This window comes from Sitophilus oryzae, unplaced genomic scaffold (genome assembly GCF_002938485.1).
Source record: "Sitophilus oryzae breed Bouriz unplaced genomic scaffold, Soryzae_2.0 scaffold_2006_pilon_pilon, whole genome shotgun sequence".
NCBI lineage: Eukaryota > Metazoa > Arthropoda > Insecta > Coleoptera > Curculionidae > Sitophilus > Sitophilus oryzae.
Genome location: NW_022146732.1, coordinates 5,991,606 through 6,010,597, shown reverse-complemented (window position 1 = coordinate 6,010,597; position 18,992 = coordinate 5,991,606). Strand labels below are relative to the sequence as shown.

At 32.6% G+C, this 18,992-nt stretch overlaps 4 protein-coding genes and 1 pseudogene across 4 annotated transcripts; all 5 read left to right on the top strand.

Moving 5' to 3' along the window:
• Positions 1-484: 484 nt before the first annotated feature.
• LOC115883933 (cytochrome P450 6a2-like) lies at positions 485-1,989 on the top strand. The gene has a single exon (XM_030902364.1). It carries the CDS (start codon positions 508-510, stop codon positions 1,987-1,989), a length of 1,482 nt encoding a protein of 493 aa, XP_030758224.1. The 5' UTR covers positions 485-507.
• Positions 1,990-4,468: 2,479 nt separating this feature from the next.
• LOC115883906 (cytochrome P450 9e2-like) lies at positions 4,469-5,703 on the top strand. The gene is made up of 2 exons (XM_030902331.1): positions 4,469-5,073; positions 5,105-5,703. Exons 1-2 carry the CDS (start codon positions 4,489-4,491, stop codon positions 5,636-5,638), a joined length of 1,119 nt encoding a protein of 372 aa, XP_030758191.1. The 5' UTR covers positions 4,469-4,488; the 3' UTR covers positions 5,639-5,703.
• A 2,683-nt stretch (positions 5,704-8,386) lies between these two features.
• On the top strand, positions 8,387-10,736 carry LOC115883936 (probable cytochrome P450 6a14). The gene has a single exon (XM_030902368.1). It carries the CDS (start codon positions 8,628-8,630, stop codon positions 9,894-9,896), a length of 1,269 nt encoding a protein of 422 aa, XP_030758228.1. The 5' UTR covers positions 8,387-8,627; the 3' UTR covers positions 9,897-10,736.
• A 2,423-nt stretch (positions 10,737-13,159) lies between these two features.
• On the top strand, positions 13,160-15,503 carry LOC115883932 (cytochrome P450 6k1-like). The gene has a single exon (XM_030902363.1). The coding sequence runs from the start codon at positions 13,303-13,305 to the stop codon at positions 14,785-14,787; it is 1,485 nt and encodes a 494-aa protein (XP_030758223.1). The 5' UTR covers positions 13,160-13,302; the 3' UTR covers positions 14,788-15,503.
• A 1,480-nt stretch (positions 15,504-16,983) lies between these two features.
• Positions 16,984-18,300, top strand: LOC115883905 (annotated as a pseudogene).
• The last annotated feature ends 692 nt before the right edge of the window (positions 18,301-18,992 follow it).

Below are 18,992 nucleotides of genomic sequence, written 5' to 3'. Positions count from 1 at the left end.
TAAAGTGCGGTAAACCTTTACATTAATCGTAGAAACTAAAATGTAATAATATACAGGGCGTTCCACTTAATAAAATACAACCATGATATTTTTTATTTATTTGGGACACTCTGTACCTTTTGAAAATAACTTAAACTAGTGGTTTCAGTAGTCCTTCAACGATCCCATCAACTAAAAATTTAATCATTTGGGTACGGTACGATGAGATGAATAACCCTGTATTTTTAAGTGCTTAAATGCACCCAATTAAAAAAATAATTAGCAATCGCCTTGGTATTGAGGTCCTGGCAATATTTTTGTTATCTGAGGTGACTTTTACACGTGTCTGCTATAGCTCGTGTTCTTGTTTACAACGCAAATAAGTACGTAAAATAGGTATCAAACGGATACGTTCAATTGAGAGAGCAAATATTATTTAAACTCAATGTTACTAAGCGTTTTTAAAAATTATATATTACAACAACTGGATTTAAAAAAAAACAGTATAGTTTAGTCTTCCCAATTAAAATGTTGGTGTACTTAATATTGGCTATTTTACTTTTCGTTTTTTACTTAAAATGGCGTCATACTTACTGGAAAAGACTTGGAGTGTATCAGTTTGATACCGAGTTCTTATTTGGCGATACCAAAAACGAGGTGTTGGGTAAAGCAAGCATTTTCCAAGCCTTTAAAGATAAATACAAACAACTGAGAGCCCTAAACCAGAAACACGGAGGTGTCTACATGCTGCTGAAACCAGTTTACGTGCCTGTGGACCTGGACTTAATAAAAAGAATCGTCGTTAAAGACTTTCAATACTTCCAGGGACACATGGACAACACTCATCCTAAAGACAACCTTAGTAAGAACCTTTTTGGTCTGTACGGTGATCCCTGGAGGAAGCTAAGAATCAAGCTGACCCCAACGTTTACTTCTGGTAAGATGAAGTTGATGTTTGAGACCTTAGTAGAGAAAACGAAGGGTTTGGAGGAGTTAGTGAGGAGTCACGTTAAAAATAATCAACCTCTTGACATAAAAGAAGTGATAGCTAGGTTCACTACTGATATAATTGTCAGCTGTGCATTTGGGCTCGAAAGTAACTGTTTGGGTGAAGCTGAAAGCGAGTTTCGTAGGTACGGAAGAAAAGTATTTGATTTAAAGACTTGGAGGATGGTTATTCGTAATATTCTTCCACGTGTGTTGGTGACTTTATGTTATCGTTTAGGATTTACCTTATTTCCTAGAGACGTAACCCAATTTTTCAACAAAACGGTTCAAGATACCATTTGCTACAGGGAGCAAACGAAATTCTACAGAAAGGATTTCATGCAGTTGCTGTTGGAGATAAAGAACAAAGAAAACAGGGCGGATTCAATTACAGATGAAGAGATCATTGCGCAATGTTTTGTTTTCTTTATGGCAGGCTACGAGACATCGTCAACTACCACAACTTTTGTTTTACTCGAACTGTCACAGAATCAACACATCCAAGAGAAACTAAGAGCGGAAATTAGGGATGTCTTGGAAAAACACGAAGGAGCGATTACTTACGATGCAATCATGGAAATGACGTATCTTGAAATGGTTATTAACGAAACCCTAAGAAAGTACCCTCCAGTTCCAAATATTCCCCGATTCTGCACGAAGGATTATCACGTTCCTGGCACAGACGTAACTATTCAAAAAGGAACCCAGGTTCAAATTCCAGTGTGGGGCCTTCAAACCGATCCGGAATATTTTCCAAACCCGAAAAAATTCAACCCAGAAAATTTCAGTGCGGAAAATAAGTCCAAAATTCCGGAAATGGCTTTTATACCTTTCGGAGAGGGACCTAGGATGTGCAACGGGTTGCGTTTTGGAAAGTTACAGAGCAAAGTTGCTCTGGTCAGTTTATTGAGAAACTTTAATTTTACTCTGAGTGAAAAAACTCGTATTCCTATTGAGTTTGAGAAAGTGAGTTTAATTTTAACTGTTGAAGGGGATGTATGGTTGAATGCAACTGAAATTTAAGAGAAAAATGTGTGATAATATTATAATAAATAATATACTTCTCTGTACTGTTTATCATAATAAATTTAATAAAGATGCCCGAACAGAAGCATTAAATTATTTAATATTTAATGTATACCGGGTGCGTCTCAAAAGTGGCTCACCCCTATAACTTTTTTTATTTTTTCAGATAAAAAAACGAGATTTGGTATGTCAGTATCTACATATATAAAACGCTAATGTTTATCTGTGTCGTCTCTACTGAAGTAACGACTTGCTCTAGAAAGTTGCTTTTTTTACTAAAAGATAGCTAATTGGCTCTTCTAAAAAGCGTCGTCGCCAGATTTTTTGTTTTTCATTTAATTTAAAAAAAAATATATTTTTTTCTTGATGTCGCGTCATGGCGGATGCGCCAGGCTTCAACTACTATGATATAAATTAGGATTAATAATTGACGTATTCAATTGTTTTTGGTCATTTCGCCGGAAATTACTTCAACTTTGATTTTTAAATGGCATCCTCATTATATTTTCACTTTATTCGATTGAAAATGACACTGATTACAGTTGAGGGTTGGAACCTTTGGTGTTACACAGCAAAATAAAACACTAAATCACCACAATACACCAAAACACTTTTACTTTTACACTGGACGCGCGTTTCGCTAACCATGTTAGCATCATCAGCAGATGATTGTAAACTAAAATACAATCTACAATTGGAGCGTTTATATTCTCGCTCAGTGGGCACAGAGTGGGCGTGGCAAGATCTAGCCAACCGAGTCAGAACCCAACCGAACGTAACAGTTAGATTTCCGCCACTAGAGTAGTAGGAATAAAGAACTTTAAGGAATTGGACCGTTGTCTCTCATACCATCTTTACATTTATTAATTCTGATGCTTTCATATGCATCGAATTGCCTGTAATTTGAGACTTGTTTAATTATTTCAAGTTATTAAGATCTATATAATGTTCTTTATCAACAATATGTTCGGCAACGCAAGATTTATCCGGTCTACCATATCTTATCTGAGCTAAATGTTCTTTAAATCTAGTTAATATTGATCTTCTAGTTTGCCCAACATTTTTCTGATTACAATCTTTACAAGAAATTTCATAAATACCCGACCTTTCCAGTAGAGGTTAGGTTAGTTCTTAAAAATTCCTTTTAGACCACGGGTTATAAAAGACCCGTAGTCTAAAAGGAATTTTTAAGAATGTCAATTATAAACTTGTGTATAGTGCTAATAATAAATTATAACAATTATTAGGTAATCCAAAGGATAAAACACCTCTACTGGAAAGGTCGGGTATTTATGAAATTTCTTGTAAAGATTGTAATCAGAACTATGTTGGGCAAACTAGAAGATCAATATTAACCAAATTTTAACATTTGGCTCAGATAAGATATGGTAGACCGGATAAATCTTGCGTTGCCGAACATATTGTTGATAAAGAACATTGTATAGATCTTAATAACTTGAAATTAATTAAACAAGTCTCAAATTGCAGGCAATTAGATGCATATGAAAGCATCAGAATTAATAAATCTAAAGATGGTATGAACAGAGACAACGGTCCAATTCCTTCAAGTTCTTTGTTACTACTACTCTAGTGGCGGAAATCTAACTGTTACGCTTGGTGGGTTCTGACTCGGTTGGCTAGATCTTTCCACGCCCACTCTGTGCCCACTGAGCGAGTATATAAACGCTCCAATTGTAGATTGTATTTTAGTTTATAATGATCTGCTGATGATGCTAACATGGTTAGCGAAACGCGCGTCCACTGTAAAAGTAAAAGTGTTTTAGTGTATTGTGGTGATTTAGTGTTTTTAATTTTGCTGAAAATGACACTCTGAATAGAATGGCATATCATATGTCAACTTTTGACATTTTTGCTTAAAAAAAATCGTATTTAAAATTTAATTTTAGAGTGCCATATCTGTATTAAAAACACAAATTTTTAATCAAGGAGCCTTGGAAAAATAGATTTGATCGTCAAATATTTTTCGTGTCTTATCTTGGCGGGTTAAAAGATGTCCATATCTATTTTTTTTGAAATGTAGCAAGCATTTTTGGAAAAAATAGGGATAATTTGATACCACACACTTGGTATTTCGAGTCAAATTATTTTTGTTATGAACCGCGTGTTATATACTTTCAAATAAATCATATGCGAAAATGTCAAAAGTTGACATATGATATGTCATTCTATTCAGAGTGTCTTTTTTTATCGAATAAATATACCGAGTGTGCTATGTAAAAATCAAAAGTTGTAGTTATTTCCAGTGAAACAGGAAGTGACCAAAATCAAGTGAATACGTCAATCAATCCTAATTTATGTCATATACTAACATACCAAATCTCATTTTTTTATCTGAAAAAATAAAAAAAGTTATAGGGGTGAGCTACTTTTGACACGCACCCAGTATAAATAATGTAGTTTTTAGATTAATTTTTATGATATATTTTTAAATGATAAGGATATGTCCTTAAGTGCAGTTTCGTGTTCGGAATTAAAATGTTGGTGTACGTAATATTAGCCATTCTACTTTTTGTTTTTTACGTAAAATGGCAGCATACATATTGGAAGAGACACGGAGTGTATCAGTTAGATACCGAGTTTCTATTTGGTAACTTTAAAAACGAGTTGTTGGGCAAAGCAAGCCTTTTCCAGGCCTTTAAAAATAAATACAAACAACTAAAAGCCTTAAACCTGAAACATGGAGGTGTATACGTTTTGCTGAAACCAGTTTATGTGCCAGTTGACCTAGACATAATAAAACGAATCCTTATCAAGGATTTTTCCTACTTCCAGGGTCACGCGAACGATTTTCATCCAAAAGACAACCTTAGCATGAACCTTTTCTTTATTCACGGTGATATATGGAGGAAGCTAAGAACCAAGCTTACCCCAACCTTTACTTCCGGTAAGATGAAGTTGATGTTTGATACTTTAGTAGAAAAAACAAAAGGTTTGGAGGAATTGGTTCGGAGTCACGTCAAGCATAGCCAACCTCTTGACGTAAAAGAAGTGGCAGCTAGGTTCACGACCGATATAATTGTCAGCTGTGGGTTTGGGCTTGAAAGTAATAGTTTGGGTGAAGCTGAAACCGAGTTCCGGATGTACGTCGCAGAATCAAGATATCCAGGAGAAACTAAGAGCGGAAATCAAGGATGTCCTGGAAAAACACGAAGGAGCGATTACTTACGAGGCCATCATGGAAATGACGTATCTTGAAATGGTTGTTAACGAAACCCTAAGAAAATACCCTCCAGTTCCATTTATACCCCGATACTGCACGAAGGATTATCATGTTCCAGGTACAGATGTAATTATTAAAGAAGGAACCCAGGTTCAAATTCCAGCTTGGGGCATTCAAACCGATCCGGAATATTTTCCAAATCCGGAAAAATTCAACCCGGAAAACTTTAGTGCGGAAAATAAGTCCAAAATCCCGGAAATGGCTTTCATACCTTTCGGAGAAGGACCAAGGATGTGTATAGGGTTACGGTTTGGGAAGATACAAAGCAAACTTGCTCTGGTCAGTTTATTGAAAAACTTTAGATTTACTCTGAACGAAAAAACTCATACTCCCATCGAGTTTACGAAAGTGAGTTTCGTTTTATCCGTTGAAGGGGACGTATGGTTGAATGTAACTGAAATTTAAGAAAGAAATGTGTGATAACAAAATAATATATATTTTTGAACTGTTTATTATAATATATCTAATAAAAAAAGCCTGAAAAATTAAGTATTATATTACTTAATATTTAATTTATATAAATAATTTAGATATTTTGCAGACCAACTTTTAGATGATATTAATATTATTTTTTTATGATATTAAAAAATGTACAAAATGTTCTAAATTGGAAGGTAACCATTGTGATCTCAGAAACTATAAAATATACAAGGGAGGTCAAATTAATGGCAAAAATTTGCAAACAAAACAAAATATGAAATAGTTATTATTTTTGCCTGCCTTTATTTGAAAAGGTATTGTAAAATCAACCTTCATTATAGCCACTTTTTTCTCCGAGGTACCAACATTTACTTTATTTTTAGGGTTTTGTACCTCAAAACCAAAAAACGGAACCCTTATAGGATCACTTTGTTTGTCTGTCTGTCAAGAACCTTTATCTCGGGAACGCGTGGAGGTATCGAGTTGAAATTAAAACCATTTTCTCATGTCTACAAGTCTACAGTCCCTTGAGGCTGTGAAAAAATTAAACTTCTAAGTTAACGTAAAAAAAAGATACATATATTTCAACATTCTCAAGAGAATCAAAATGTATATGTTATTTTCCGTTGACCTATGTATGTAAGAAATATGGAAAATAATATCGTCTTATCAGTCAAGCAAGTTAAGAATAAAACTTGAATCTTGTTTAATTTGTTCCAGTAAGTATAAGTGGTAAATTTAGATTGAATTTTGCCACAAAAAGTGTCATTTTTGCTCCTAATAAAACAATATACTATTTTTTTCAAACGTTAAAAAAACATTAATTTCTGCGACGTGATTGGCAGTATAAAAAAATAATTTAACTGACAAAGTGTCAAATTCAACGAGCGCAACCATAGTTTCTCGATATATAATTATTTACAACGTATTCCTTTTAAATCTTTTTACATTATTTGGAACGTTTGAAATTGTTTAAAAATCATTTGTGACATTTGAAAAAAATAGCATGTTCTATTTGGAATAAAAATGATTTTTTGTGGCTCGCCTGTATGTGAAACGTACAGCCTCGCCACGAAAATTACCATTTTTACTCCTAATAAAACAATATACTATTATTACATTTTTATATAGAAATATACAGGGTGTCTCAGATTTTAATCGGGAAAATTTAATAGACGATAGAACTTGCAAAAATAAAACAAAAAGTTCATATCAACTTGTAAGATTTAAAGCTTCCTTTTCGAGATACAGGGTGTTAAAGTAACTTAAAAAAGAAAAAAATATTAAGATACTATTTGAAAAACTATTTTATCGATTTTGATATAACTTGACCCGTTTATAATACTTACTAAGGGACTTAATTTGATGTAATTAGATTTAAGTTTAATGGCCAGGGGCGGCAGTGGGGCATCACTGTTAAATTATTTTACAGGAAAAAAAAGGCACGCCACTGCTTTTTTAGAAGTTTAATATTATTTTTGGATTTAGTAATTAAAAATATTATTTTTTTGTCTCCCGACTTTTTTGTCTATCTTGCTTACTTCTTGCGTAAAAAAATAAATTCTAATTGGTAATTAATATTATAATTGGTATTCTAATGGTACCCTGTATCTCGAAAAGGAAGCTTTAAATTTTACAGGTTGATATGAACTTTTTGTTTTATTTTTGCAAGTTCTATCGTCTATTAAATTTTCCCGATTGAGAGAGACACCCTGTATATTCGAAACAATCTCAAATAGAAAACCGGTGTAAAAACATAAAATTTTATATACAGAAAAAATTGTATTTTCGAAACTATATTAATAAGTCTAGTTTAAAAAATTATATACAGGGTGAGTCTTAAATAAGTGCAAATATTTTCACGGGTGGTATATTTCGACCCCAGAAAGACGTCTATGAGGTTTTTTTCGCAAAAAAAAGATGTTGAAAATCGTGCATTTTCTTTTCAAGTTCCCTGTATATTTTTCGAAAACTTTTTAGAACTGCCTGTTCACCGCAAATTTTCCCACGGTATAATTTATTAATCTCTGATAGTCACAGCTTTACTCTATGGTCACGGCACTAAAAGGGATGCAAATACAGAAAAAAGCCGGTGGCTCTCAAAATTTTTCCAAGAAAAATCAATTTTTTTTAAAATTTTCTTAAAAACTTAAATAACTCAGTTATTTTGAACTTATTTGAAAAATGGTAAAGAGAAAATATGTTTCTTTTATCGAGATATACCAGTCCGGAAAATATTTGCACTTATTTAAGACTCACCCTGTATAAACAAACTAATTAACGAATTGCAAATATTGTTATGCAGCAGTTCCTAACAATGTAATTAGGATACTATGGTCTTATCAGGGTATTCTCATTATTTCTATTTTTCATATTGTAATATAGTGATACGAATCTTGTTTTTGCAACTGTTATAAGTTATTATAAATTTATTGTGCTTCTAAATAACTCGAAATCGTCTGGCAATGAACGGAATTTTATTTGTTTATTTATTAAAAAGTCGCGAGTTTACCTACATATCATTACTGTAGAAATTAGACAAATAACAATTTTTGCTAATAGCATCGTGAGTAATCAAAACCTACTTGTCAATTAAAATTAAAAAAGTGGTTATCAGGATGATGTGTACGTATTGTGAGAACGGGATGTTATTACGACTTAATAACAACTTAATAATATTACTTAGCGTTTTTTAAAATTATAAATAACTTGATGGCAGCGTTTAAATAAACAGTATAATTTCGACTTCCTAGTTAAAATGTTGTTGTTTTTAATATCGGCCATTTTACTGTTGGTTCTCTACGTAAAATGGCAGCATACTTACTGAAAAAGGCTCGGAGTGTATCAGTTTGATACCGAGTTCCTATTTGGCGATACCAAAAACGAGGTGTTGGGTAAAGCAAGCATCTTCGAAGCCATCAAAGAAAAATACAAACAACTAAAAGCTCTAAACCTGAAACATGGAGGTATCTACATGCTGCTCAAACCAGTTTATGTGCCAGTCGACTTGGACTTAATAAAAAGAATCGTCGTCAAGGACTTTTCCTACTTCCAAGGTCACATTGACAACATCCATCCTAAAGACAACCTCAGCATGAACCTTTTTGGTCTATACGGTGATCCATGGAAGAAGCTAAGAAGCAAGCTGACCCCAACGTTTACTTCTGGTAAAATGAAGTTGATGTTTGATACCTTAGTAGAGAAAACAAAAGGTTTGGAGGAATTAGTGAGGAGTCACATTAAAAATAATCAACCTCTCGACATCAAAGAAGTGGTAGCTAGGTTCACTACGGATATAATTGTCAGCTGTGCTTTTGGGCTTGAAAGTAACTGTTTGGGTGAAGCTGAGACCGAGTTCCGTACATACGGGAGGAAAGTATTCGAATTGAAGGCTTGGAGGATGCTTATTCTTAACGGCATTCCGCGTAAATTGCTGACTTTATGCTACCATCTAGGTTTCAGTGCAGTTCCTAGGGACGTTGGTCAGTTTTTCAACAAGACAGTTCAAGATACCATTCGGTACAGGGAGCAAACAAAATTGTACAGAAAGGATTTCATGCAGTTGCTGTTAGAGTTGAAGAACAAAGAAAAGGGAGCTGCCAATTCAATTACAGACCAAGAGATCATTGCGCAATGTTTTGTTTTCTTTATCGCAGGCTATGAAACATCGTCCACCACCACAACTTTTGTTTTACTCGAATTGTCACAGAATCAAGATATCCAGGAGAAACTAAGAGTCGAAATCAGGGATGTCTTGGAAAAATACGACGGAGCGATTACTTACGATGCAATTATGGAAATGACGTATCTTGAAATGGTTATTAACGAAACCCTAAGAAAATACCCTCCAGTACCCATTATTCCCCGATTCTGCACGAAAGATTATCACGTTCCAGACACAGACGTAATTATTAAAAAAGGAACCCAGGTTCAAATTCCAGTTTGGGGCCTTCAAACCGATCCGGAATATTTTCCGAACCCGGAAAAATTCAACCCGGAAAATTTCAGTGCGAAAAATAAGTCCAAAATCCCGGAAATGGCTTTTATACCTTTCGGAGAGGGACCCAGGATGTGCATCGGGTTGCGTTTTGGCATGTTACAGAGCAAAGTTGCTCTGGTCAGTTTACTGAGAAACTTTAATTTTACTCTGAGTGAAAAAACTCATACTCCTATCGAGTTTGAGAAAGTGAGTTTTATTTTATCCGTTGAAGGGGATGTATGGCTGAATGCAACTCAAATTTAACAAGGAAATGTGTGATAATATAATAAATTATTTCTGGACTGTTTATTTATTATACAGGGTGAGTCTTAAATAAGTGCAAATAATTTCATTGCTGGGTGCTTCGATAAAAGAAACATATTTTATCATTATCTTTTTTCGAATAAAGCATACGTTCAAAATAACGAAGTTATTTTTCTTTGAAAATTAGGAAAGAAATGATTTTTTACTCATATTTTGAGAACCACTGGATTTTTTCTGGGGTTTCTTTTTTGTAAAACTAATATACTACCTATTATATCACGATTATATCAAGATATTATGTTTTTTCACTAAAAATAAAAAAAAATACAACCATTTTTTCGAAAAATACAAAATTTTCCAAAAAAAATTCGCGAAAACAGCCTCATAGACGTGGCTCTGGAATCGAAATATATCGCCTTTAAAAACATTTGCACTTATTTAAGACTCACCCTGTATATGTAATTAAAAGCCTGAAAATAATCATTAAATCAATTAATATTTAATTGGTATAAATAATGTAGATATTTTTGAGACTAAATTTTATAACGTATCTTTAAATTATATTAGTGTTTATTATTAATAATGATGTGTATGTTATTAAAATAGTACAGGGTTTCCGAAACAGGAAAGTGTCCGAAATTGGAACCTCGGAAACTTTCACTCCTAAAAGTGATACATTATTTTATTTAGGAGGTCGAATGCTTAAAAAAAATAAAAAGAATGATCTTATCTATTGTGGTTTCCGAGATTCCAATTGTCACCCTCAAATTTGGGACAGTCTGTACATTACGACAGATTTGAAGTGTGAGATTTATTTTGAATAAAGATTTTTTTAAAATATTTATAGTTTTGTGTACAGGATATTTATAAAAATTAAAATTGATTATTATTGACCAACTGATTATTACAAACTTTCAGTGTTGGGATTAATCAAGAAATAATAGTGGAGCTACATTTTAAAATGATTTTAAAAGGTACAAGGTGTCATAAAATATATTATTTTTTTTTAATGAAACACTCTAAATATTATTAGATTATTTTTAGTCTGCATAACCGAAATAAAAATATATTTGACTAGCGTGTACCAGCGACTTCGTTCGCGTCAAATTAATATAATTATACGGGCTGCAGCAGAATTTGTGATCTTTTTTTTTGTTTTGGTGGCAAACAATGAGTCATCATTTGGTCACCAGCGACAATTTTAGCGATTTTTAATAGTTTGTGTGTAGTAACCTTTGTATAAACTTTATTATAATGGTGATTAGTTGTTCAGCTTTCAAGTGTAAAAGCAGCAGCGATAAGAAAGAGCCAGGAGTTACGTTTCATAGGTAAATAAACAGTCCACTCCAACTTTTTAGCGTTTTCTTATTGAATTCGATAATTATTCTTCAATTTCAATTAATATCTATATGTACTTGATATGTGCTATACGTCGATACTAGTTTTGTACCTTTTGTTAACATTTTAATACGTTTTTTTCGTAATTAATTAGGATGATACACCATAGGCGTAGTCAAAACAATTATCAAAAAATATAAATATTGCTTCAAACAGCTAGGTTAAGAAAAATATGTGCCACGGCACTGTTTGATGGCATCGTCACAATTTGCTCTCGGGTGTTATTTGTCCTTGGAGTCTTTAGTCATTGGTAATATTTGAGATGTAGTTTCATCTCGTTGGAATTTGACTTTCTAAAAATCCGTTTGTCAAAAATAAGCTTTTTGCGTCAAGCAGTTTAAGCAGAATCATGGTTAAGAAATTACCCAACTTTTTGGAACACCCTGTATGATTTTTTAAAAAATTTCAAAATATATAAAAAAACCAAATAAATTATGCTGGTTCAAGCGTTTTCCCGAAAAACTAACCGTTTTTTATATAACAAATATTGTAATATTTGAGGGGCGTTTTCACCCTCTTGGAATTTGAGATTCGAGAAACCCCTCCTTGTCGAACCTCTACACCCCACAGTCAATCCGTTTGCCAAAAATCAGCTTTAAACGTCAAGCAGTTAAAGCAGAATCGTGATTACTCAATGGTCATATTTTATAAAACACCCTATATAAATTTATAAAAAAATCTTAAAATATGTGTTGAAGAGTTTTTCCGAAAAACTCACCGGTTTTTAAATACAAAATATTTTAATATTTGAGGGATAGTTTCACCCCCTTAGAAATTCAAGTTTCGAAAAATCCCTTCTTATCGAACCTCTACACCCTAAAGCGCTTTAAGCAGGATCGTGATTAATCAATGACCAGATTTTTCGAAACACCCTGTATACATTTTTTAAAAAATCTTAAAATATGTGAAAAAACAAAATAAAATATACGTGTTTAAGCGTTTTTTTCGGAAACTTGACCGTTTTTTAAATAAAAAATATTGTAATACTTGAGGGGTATTTTCACCCTCTTGGAACTGGAATTTCGAAAAATCCCTTCTTATCGAACCTCTACACCCTAGAATCAGCCTGTATGCCAAAATTGAGCTTCTTACGTTGAGTGGTTTGAGCAGGATCGTGATTAATCAGTATGTCAGTCACTTAAGAATTTTATATATTAGTACCTATAGATTAAGGTTTACCTCATTTAAACCTTACAATTTTACTGGATCATGATATTCTCATTATTTTAATTTTTTCTTCTTGATATAATATACTGATATAATTTTTGTTTTTGCTTATTGTTATTAATTTACTGTGTAATTAATTCGAAAATATTTGGTAATTAATTAAATTCTATTTATTTATTGAATAAAAAATCGACATTACATATCATATACAGGGTGACTCTTAAATCAGTGCAAATATTTTTAGGGGTAGTATATTTCAGCCCCAGAAACATGTCTATGAGGTTCTTTTCGCAAAAAAAATTAGAAAATTTAGAATTTTTTTGAAAAAATCTTTTTTTGAAAAAAATTTTTAGTTAAAAAACATAATTTCCTGATATGATGGCAATATAGGTAGTATATTAAATTAACAAGAAAGAAAACTCGGTAAAGATCCAGTGGTTCTCAAAATTTAAGCAAAAAATATATTTTTTTAAAATTTTCAAACTAAAATAATTCGGTTATTTTGGAGTTATTCGAAAAACGGTAAAGAAAAAATATGCTTCTTTTATTGAGATCTACCAGCCCTGAAAATATTTGCATTTATTTAAGGCTCACCCTATAAAGCGATAATCGATAATTACTGTAGTACATTAGACGCATAACAATTTTTGCTAATAACAACATGGCTAATCAGATTCCACTTCTCAATGAAAAAATGTGCTTAATAGTAATCAGGATGATATGCAGAATTGAACAAGTAAATATTATTGTAACTAAATGTTACTTAGCGTTTCTTTAAAAACTATAAATAATCTAGCAGCGGCGTTTAAATAAATAGTATAGTTTTGTCTTCCCAATTAAAATGTTGGTGTACTTAATATTGGCTATTTTACTTTTCGTTTTCTACGTGAAATGGCAGCATACTTATTGGAAGAGGCACGGAGTGTATCAGTTTGATACTGACTTCTTATTTGGTGATACCAAAAATGAGATGTTGGGTAAATCAAGCATTTTCCAAGCGGTCAGAGATAAATACAATCAACTGAAAGCCCAAAACCTGAAATATGGAGGTGTCTACATGCTGCTCAAGCCAGTTTTTGTGCCAGTAGACTTGGACTTAATAAAAAGAATCGTCGTCAAGGACTTTTCCTACTTTCAGGGTCACATTGACAACGTTCATCCTAAGGACAACCTTAGCATGAACCTTTTTGGTCTATACGGCGATCCATGGAAGAAGCTAAGAATCAAGCTCACTCCAGCGTTTACTTCTGGTAAAATGAAGTTGATGTTTGATACTTTAGTGGAAAAAACGAAAGGCTTGGAGGAATTAGTGAGGAGTCACATTAAAAATAATCAACCTCTTGACATCAAAGAAGTGATAGCTAGGTTCACTACGGATATAATTGTCAGCTGTGCATTTGGGCTCGAAAGTAACAGTTTGGAGGTAGCTGAAACCGAGTTCCGTAAATATGGAAGAAAAGTGTTCGATTTGAAGGCTTGGAGGATGGTTCTTCTTAATAGTGTTCCGCGTTCACTGCTAACATTATGCTATCATTTAGGATTTACCGCGTTTCCTAGAGACGTAAGCCAATTTTTCAATAAAACAGTTCAAGATACCATTCGCTACAGGGAGGACACAAAATTGTACAGAAAGGATTTCATGCAATTGCTGTTAGAAATGAAGAACAAGGAAAACGGAGCAATAAATAAAATTACAGACGAAGAGATAATTTCACAATGTTTTGTATTCTTTATCGCAGGCTACGAGACATCGGCAACCACCACAACTTTTGTTTTACTTGAATTGTCTCAGAATCAAGATATCCAGGAGAAACTAAGAGCGGAAATCAGGGAAGTCTTGGAAAAACACGAAGGAGCGATTACTTACGATGCCATCATGGAAATGACGTATCTGGAAATGGTTATTAACGAAACTCTAAGAAAGTACCCTCCAGTACCAATGATCCCCAGATTCTGCACGAAGGATTATCACGTTCCAGGCACAGACGTAACTATTAAAAAAGGAACTCAGGTTCATATTCCAGTTTGGGGCCTTCAAACCGATCCGGAATATTTTCCAAACCCGGAAAAATTTAATCCAGAGAATTTCAGTGCGGAAAATAAATCCAAAATTCCGGAAATGGTCTTTATACCTTTCGGAGAGGGACCCAGGATGTGCATCGGGTTGCGTTTTGGAAAGTTACAGAGCAAAGTTGCTCTGGTCAGTTTATTGAGAAACTTTAATTTTACTCTCAGTGAAAAAACTCATACTCCTATCGAGTTTGAGAAAGTGAGTTTTATTTTATCCGTTGAAGGGGATGTATGGTTGAATGCAACGGAAATTTAGGAGGAAAATGTGTGATAATATTATAATAAATTTATTTCTGGATTGTATATTATTATACAGGGTGAGTCTTAAATAAGTGCAAATATTTTCAGGGCTGGGTAGATCTCGATAAAAGAAACATATTTTTTCTTTGCCGTTTTTCAAATAGGTCTAAAATAACCCGGATATTTTACTTTAAAAATAAAAAAAAATGATTTACTTTTTAAAAATTTTGGGAGCCACCGAACTTTTTCTGCGTTTGCATCTCTTTTAGTGTTTTCAATTTTTTTTTTGCGAAAAAATATTTGCAGTTATTTAAGACTCACCCGGTATATCTAATGAAAAGCCTGAAAATGTCCATTTTAGTAATTAATATTTAATTGGTTAAAATAGTGTGTAGTTATTTTTAAGTAAATTTTATAATGTACCTTTAAATGATAAGAAATTGAGGTTATTATTAATTATTAATATTAATATTGATGTGTATGTTATTAAAAAAATACAAGGTGTCCAAAACGTGTGAGGTCGTGTGTTTTAAAAAAAGATTAAAAAATACAGGTTCGTATTTGTAAAAAAATGATCTTTTTCGTACCTATTGTGGTTTCCGAGTTTCCAATTGTCACCCTCATTTTTCGGACAGTCTGTACATTAAGACAGACTTTATGTGTGAGATTTATTTTGAATAAAGAATTAAAAAAAACAGTATAGTTTATGTACAATATGTTGATAAAAATTAATTTTTTTATTACTTTTAATTGATTTTTACAAACTTTGAGTGTTGAGATCATTGAAAATATACTATAGCTACAATTTAAAATTATTTTATAAGGTATAAACAGAGTGTCATAAAATATATTAAGGAAGTTTTTTTTTTAAATGAAACACCCTATACGTTATTACATTTTTAGACTGTAAGATCGAAATAAAGCTAACTTTGATGGTTTACCATTAAGTTTTATTTTTGTTTACCATTTTAATTGATAAGACTTACCTCATTTATGTCTTACTATTTTTTGAAACATTTTAATATGTCATTTATCTAGGCGTGTTTAAGTTTTTAAAACGAAATATGCACTGAAGGTTTTTTATTTAGTAAATATTGTGCTGCAGTAATAAAAATAAGACTAGTTTATACAGGGTGTCTAAAAATTTCTAGGTTGATTGAACTTTATGACTCTTATGACCTTACTTTATCCTTAAATCGCCAGATTATTTAAAAACATTAAAATGTTTGTGAAAGAGTAAGAATTCATTATGCTTTAATTATTTCCATTCGACCATTAACTGATTATTTGGCTTAATTTATAAACAAAAAACGAGTAATTTGAGAACTAACACAGTTGCAAAACAGATTTCTTTTGTACATTTTTAAATTGTTTTTAATGCCGTTTTTTTGATTCCAACTAGCAAAAATAAACATTGAGCAAAAATATTGAACCGTGATTATACCGAATATACAGGGTGGTCCGAATTGTATTCGGACAACTTCGGCAGCATATTCTGCAGAAAAAAAATGAGTAAAAAAAATTGGTATAAATTTATGTCTTAAAATGCTTAGTTTCGGAGATACATGTGTAGAAATTTCATTTTTATTTCGATTATTTTCAAGTAATTTATGAACAGAGGTCGATATTTGTATGAAAATTGGTGAAATCACTTCTGTATTTATTTTTATCTGCAGAATTTGGCGGGAGCGTTCAGAAGTCGCTTTAGTAGAGTAATTAAAATACTTTGTGCTTATCAGTGTATTGTTATTACTTTAATATTTTACATTGTACTGATATGTAGGATTTATATAAACGTATTATGTTTGTAAATACATAATTAGAATGGCCTTTATCCTGGCATAAATAAAGATTTATTTATTTAATAAAAGAAATTTAGATTTTAAATCATTTAATATCAATAACTGATTATTATTACTTATAACTACTACAATAGAGACAGAACAATATTTCATAACTTTTGCTAATGCCATGATCACTTCTCAAAACGTACTTGACAGTGAAAAATATATAAACTACTTAGTTATCAGTATGATTACATCGGGTTTTCAAAAATTATAAATAACCAAACAAGCCTATCTAAACTTGCACAGTATAGTTTAGCGTTCCTAAATAAAATGTTGATTTACTTAGTACCAGTCATTTTACTTTTTGTTTTTTACGGAAAATTAAAGCACTCTTACTGAAAAAGACTCGGAGCGTATCAATTTGACACCGAATTCCTTTTTGGTAACTTTAAAAACGAGTTGTTGGGCAAAACAAGCCTTTTCCTTGCTTTCAAAGATAAATACAAACAGCTGAAAGCCCTAAACCTGAAACATGGAGGTGTGTACATGTTGCTCAAACCAATATATGTACCAGTTGACTTGGATATAATAAAAAGAATCTTCGTCAAGGACTTTCCATACTTCCAGGGTCACATGGACAATGCACACCCGAAAGATAACCTTGGCATGAACATTTTTGGTCTGTATGGTGATCCATGGAAGAAGCTGAGAGTCAAGCTGACTCCAATGTTTACTTCTGGTAAAATGAAGTTGATGTTTGAGACCTTAGTAGAAAAAACAAAGAGTTTGGAGGAATTAGCGAGGAGTCACGTAAAAAATAACGAATCTCTAGCCATAAAAGAAGTTGTAACTAGGTTCGCTATGGATATATTTGCTAGCTGTGGGTTTGGGATTGAGTCTAACTGTTTGACTGAAGCTGAAAACGAGTTCCGTAAGTACGGAGAGAAAGTTTTTGACTTGAAAACTTGGAGGATGTTTATTCTTAATAGTGTTCCACGGTCTTTGCTAACTTTATGTTATCATCTAGGATTTAAAGCGTTTCCTAGAGACGTAAACCGATTTTTCACCAAAACAGTTCAAGACACTATTCGCTACCGGGAACAAATGAAACTGTACAGAAACGACATCATGCAGCTGCTGCTAGAAACGAAGAAAAAGAAAACTCAATCACCAAAGAAGAGATTGTTCATCACCTGACATCATTAACCACCACGACTTTTGTTTTGTTTGAATTGTCCCAAAACCAAGATATCCAGGAAAAACTAAGAACGGAAATCAAGGATATCCTGGAGAGACACGAAGGAGCGATGACGTACGATGCCATAATGGAGATGACGTATCTTGAAATGGTTATTAACGAGACCCTAAGAAAGTACCCTCCAGTACCAATGATTCCCCGATTCTGCACGAATGATTATCAAGTTCCTGGTACAGATGTATTATTTAAAAAAGGAACCCAGGTTCAAATTCCAGTTTGGGGCCTTTAAACCAATCCGGAATATTTTCCAAACCCGGAAAATTTCGACCCGCAAAATTTCAGTGCGGAAAATAAGTCCAGAATCCCGGAAATGGCTTTTATACCTTTCGGAGAAGGTCCCACGATGTGTCTCGGTTTGAGATTTGGAAAGTTACAGAGCAAAGTTGCTCTGGTGAGTTTGTTGAGGAACTTTAAGTTTACTCTGAGTGAAGAAACTCAAATTCCTGTTGAGTTTGAGAAAGTGGGTACAATTTTTACCGTTTAAGGGGATGATTGGTTGAATGCTACTGAAATTTAAAGAGAAAATGTTTGTATATTATTATTTTTTTTTATTTGATACGATTATATTGCTACTTTGTATATACAAAATTTGAAAATTAAAATGTACTTATATGTATTATCTTTATGGCAGTATATCTAGACAAAAAATATTATAAATCTGAAAGAATAATATAGTATTTTATAGCAGCTATAAAAATTAAGCAGATAATTTTGTTACAAACTTTCCAATGTATTTTCAATTAGTTATTATTTTTTATCCAAGCTAGGAAAATATATATTTTGCTGTTTAATATTTATTAACCCACCTAACCAAATAAAGACAAGAGAATACACAATGCACATGCGCGCGTGCACAGAAAACGAAAGTATTGGCTGTTGGCCTTAAGAAGGTTCTAATTCCTTAATAAAGATAAGGATAGCTTGACTTCGCTAAAATTTTCATTGTTTTACATTCCCCAGCCGTCTTTGACGCCGTTTTTTTTTTTCATCCTATGGTATTTAACAATGTTAAAAGCATCTTAAAAACCTCCGTGAGTATGGAAGCCCTAGGTATATTGTACGAATTTTTATTCAAACCGATTTAATGCTCATGTAATGCGTTCGTTGTTCGTGAAAATTTTAACAGAAACGACCTTCACGCTAAAACTAATGCAAATTCGTACAGACTTACATTAT

Excerpts from the sequence above, each read along its gene's own strand:
- LOC115883933 (XM_030902364.1), top strand. The coding sequence starts at position 508 with ATGTTGGTGTACTTAATATTGGCTATTTTACTTTTCGTTTTTTACTTA.
- LOC115883932 (XM_030902363.1), top strand. The coding sequence starts at position 13,303 with ATGTTGGTGTACTTAATATTGGCTATTTTACTTTTCGTTTTCTACGTG.
- LOC115883936 (XM_030902368.1), top strand. The coding sequence starts at position 8,628 with ATGCTGCTCAAACCAGTTTATGTGCCAGTCGACTTGGACTTAATAAAA.
- LOC115883906 (XM_030902331.1), top strand. The coding sequence starts at position 4,489 with ATGTTGGTGTACGTAATATTAGCCATTCTACTTTTTGTTTTTTACGTA. Across the intron at positions 5,074-5,104 it reads AAAGTAATAGTTTGGGTGAA|AATCAAGATATCCAGGAGAA; the intron begins GCTGAAACCGAG and ends TGTACGTCGCAG.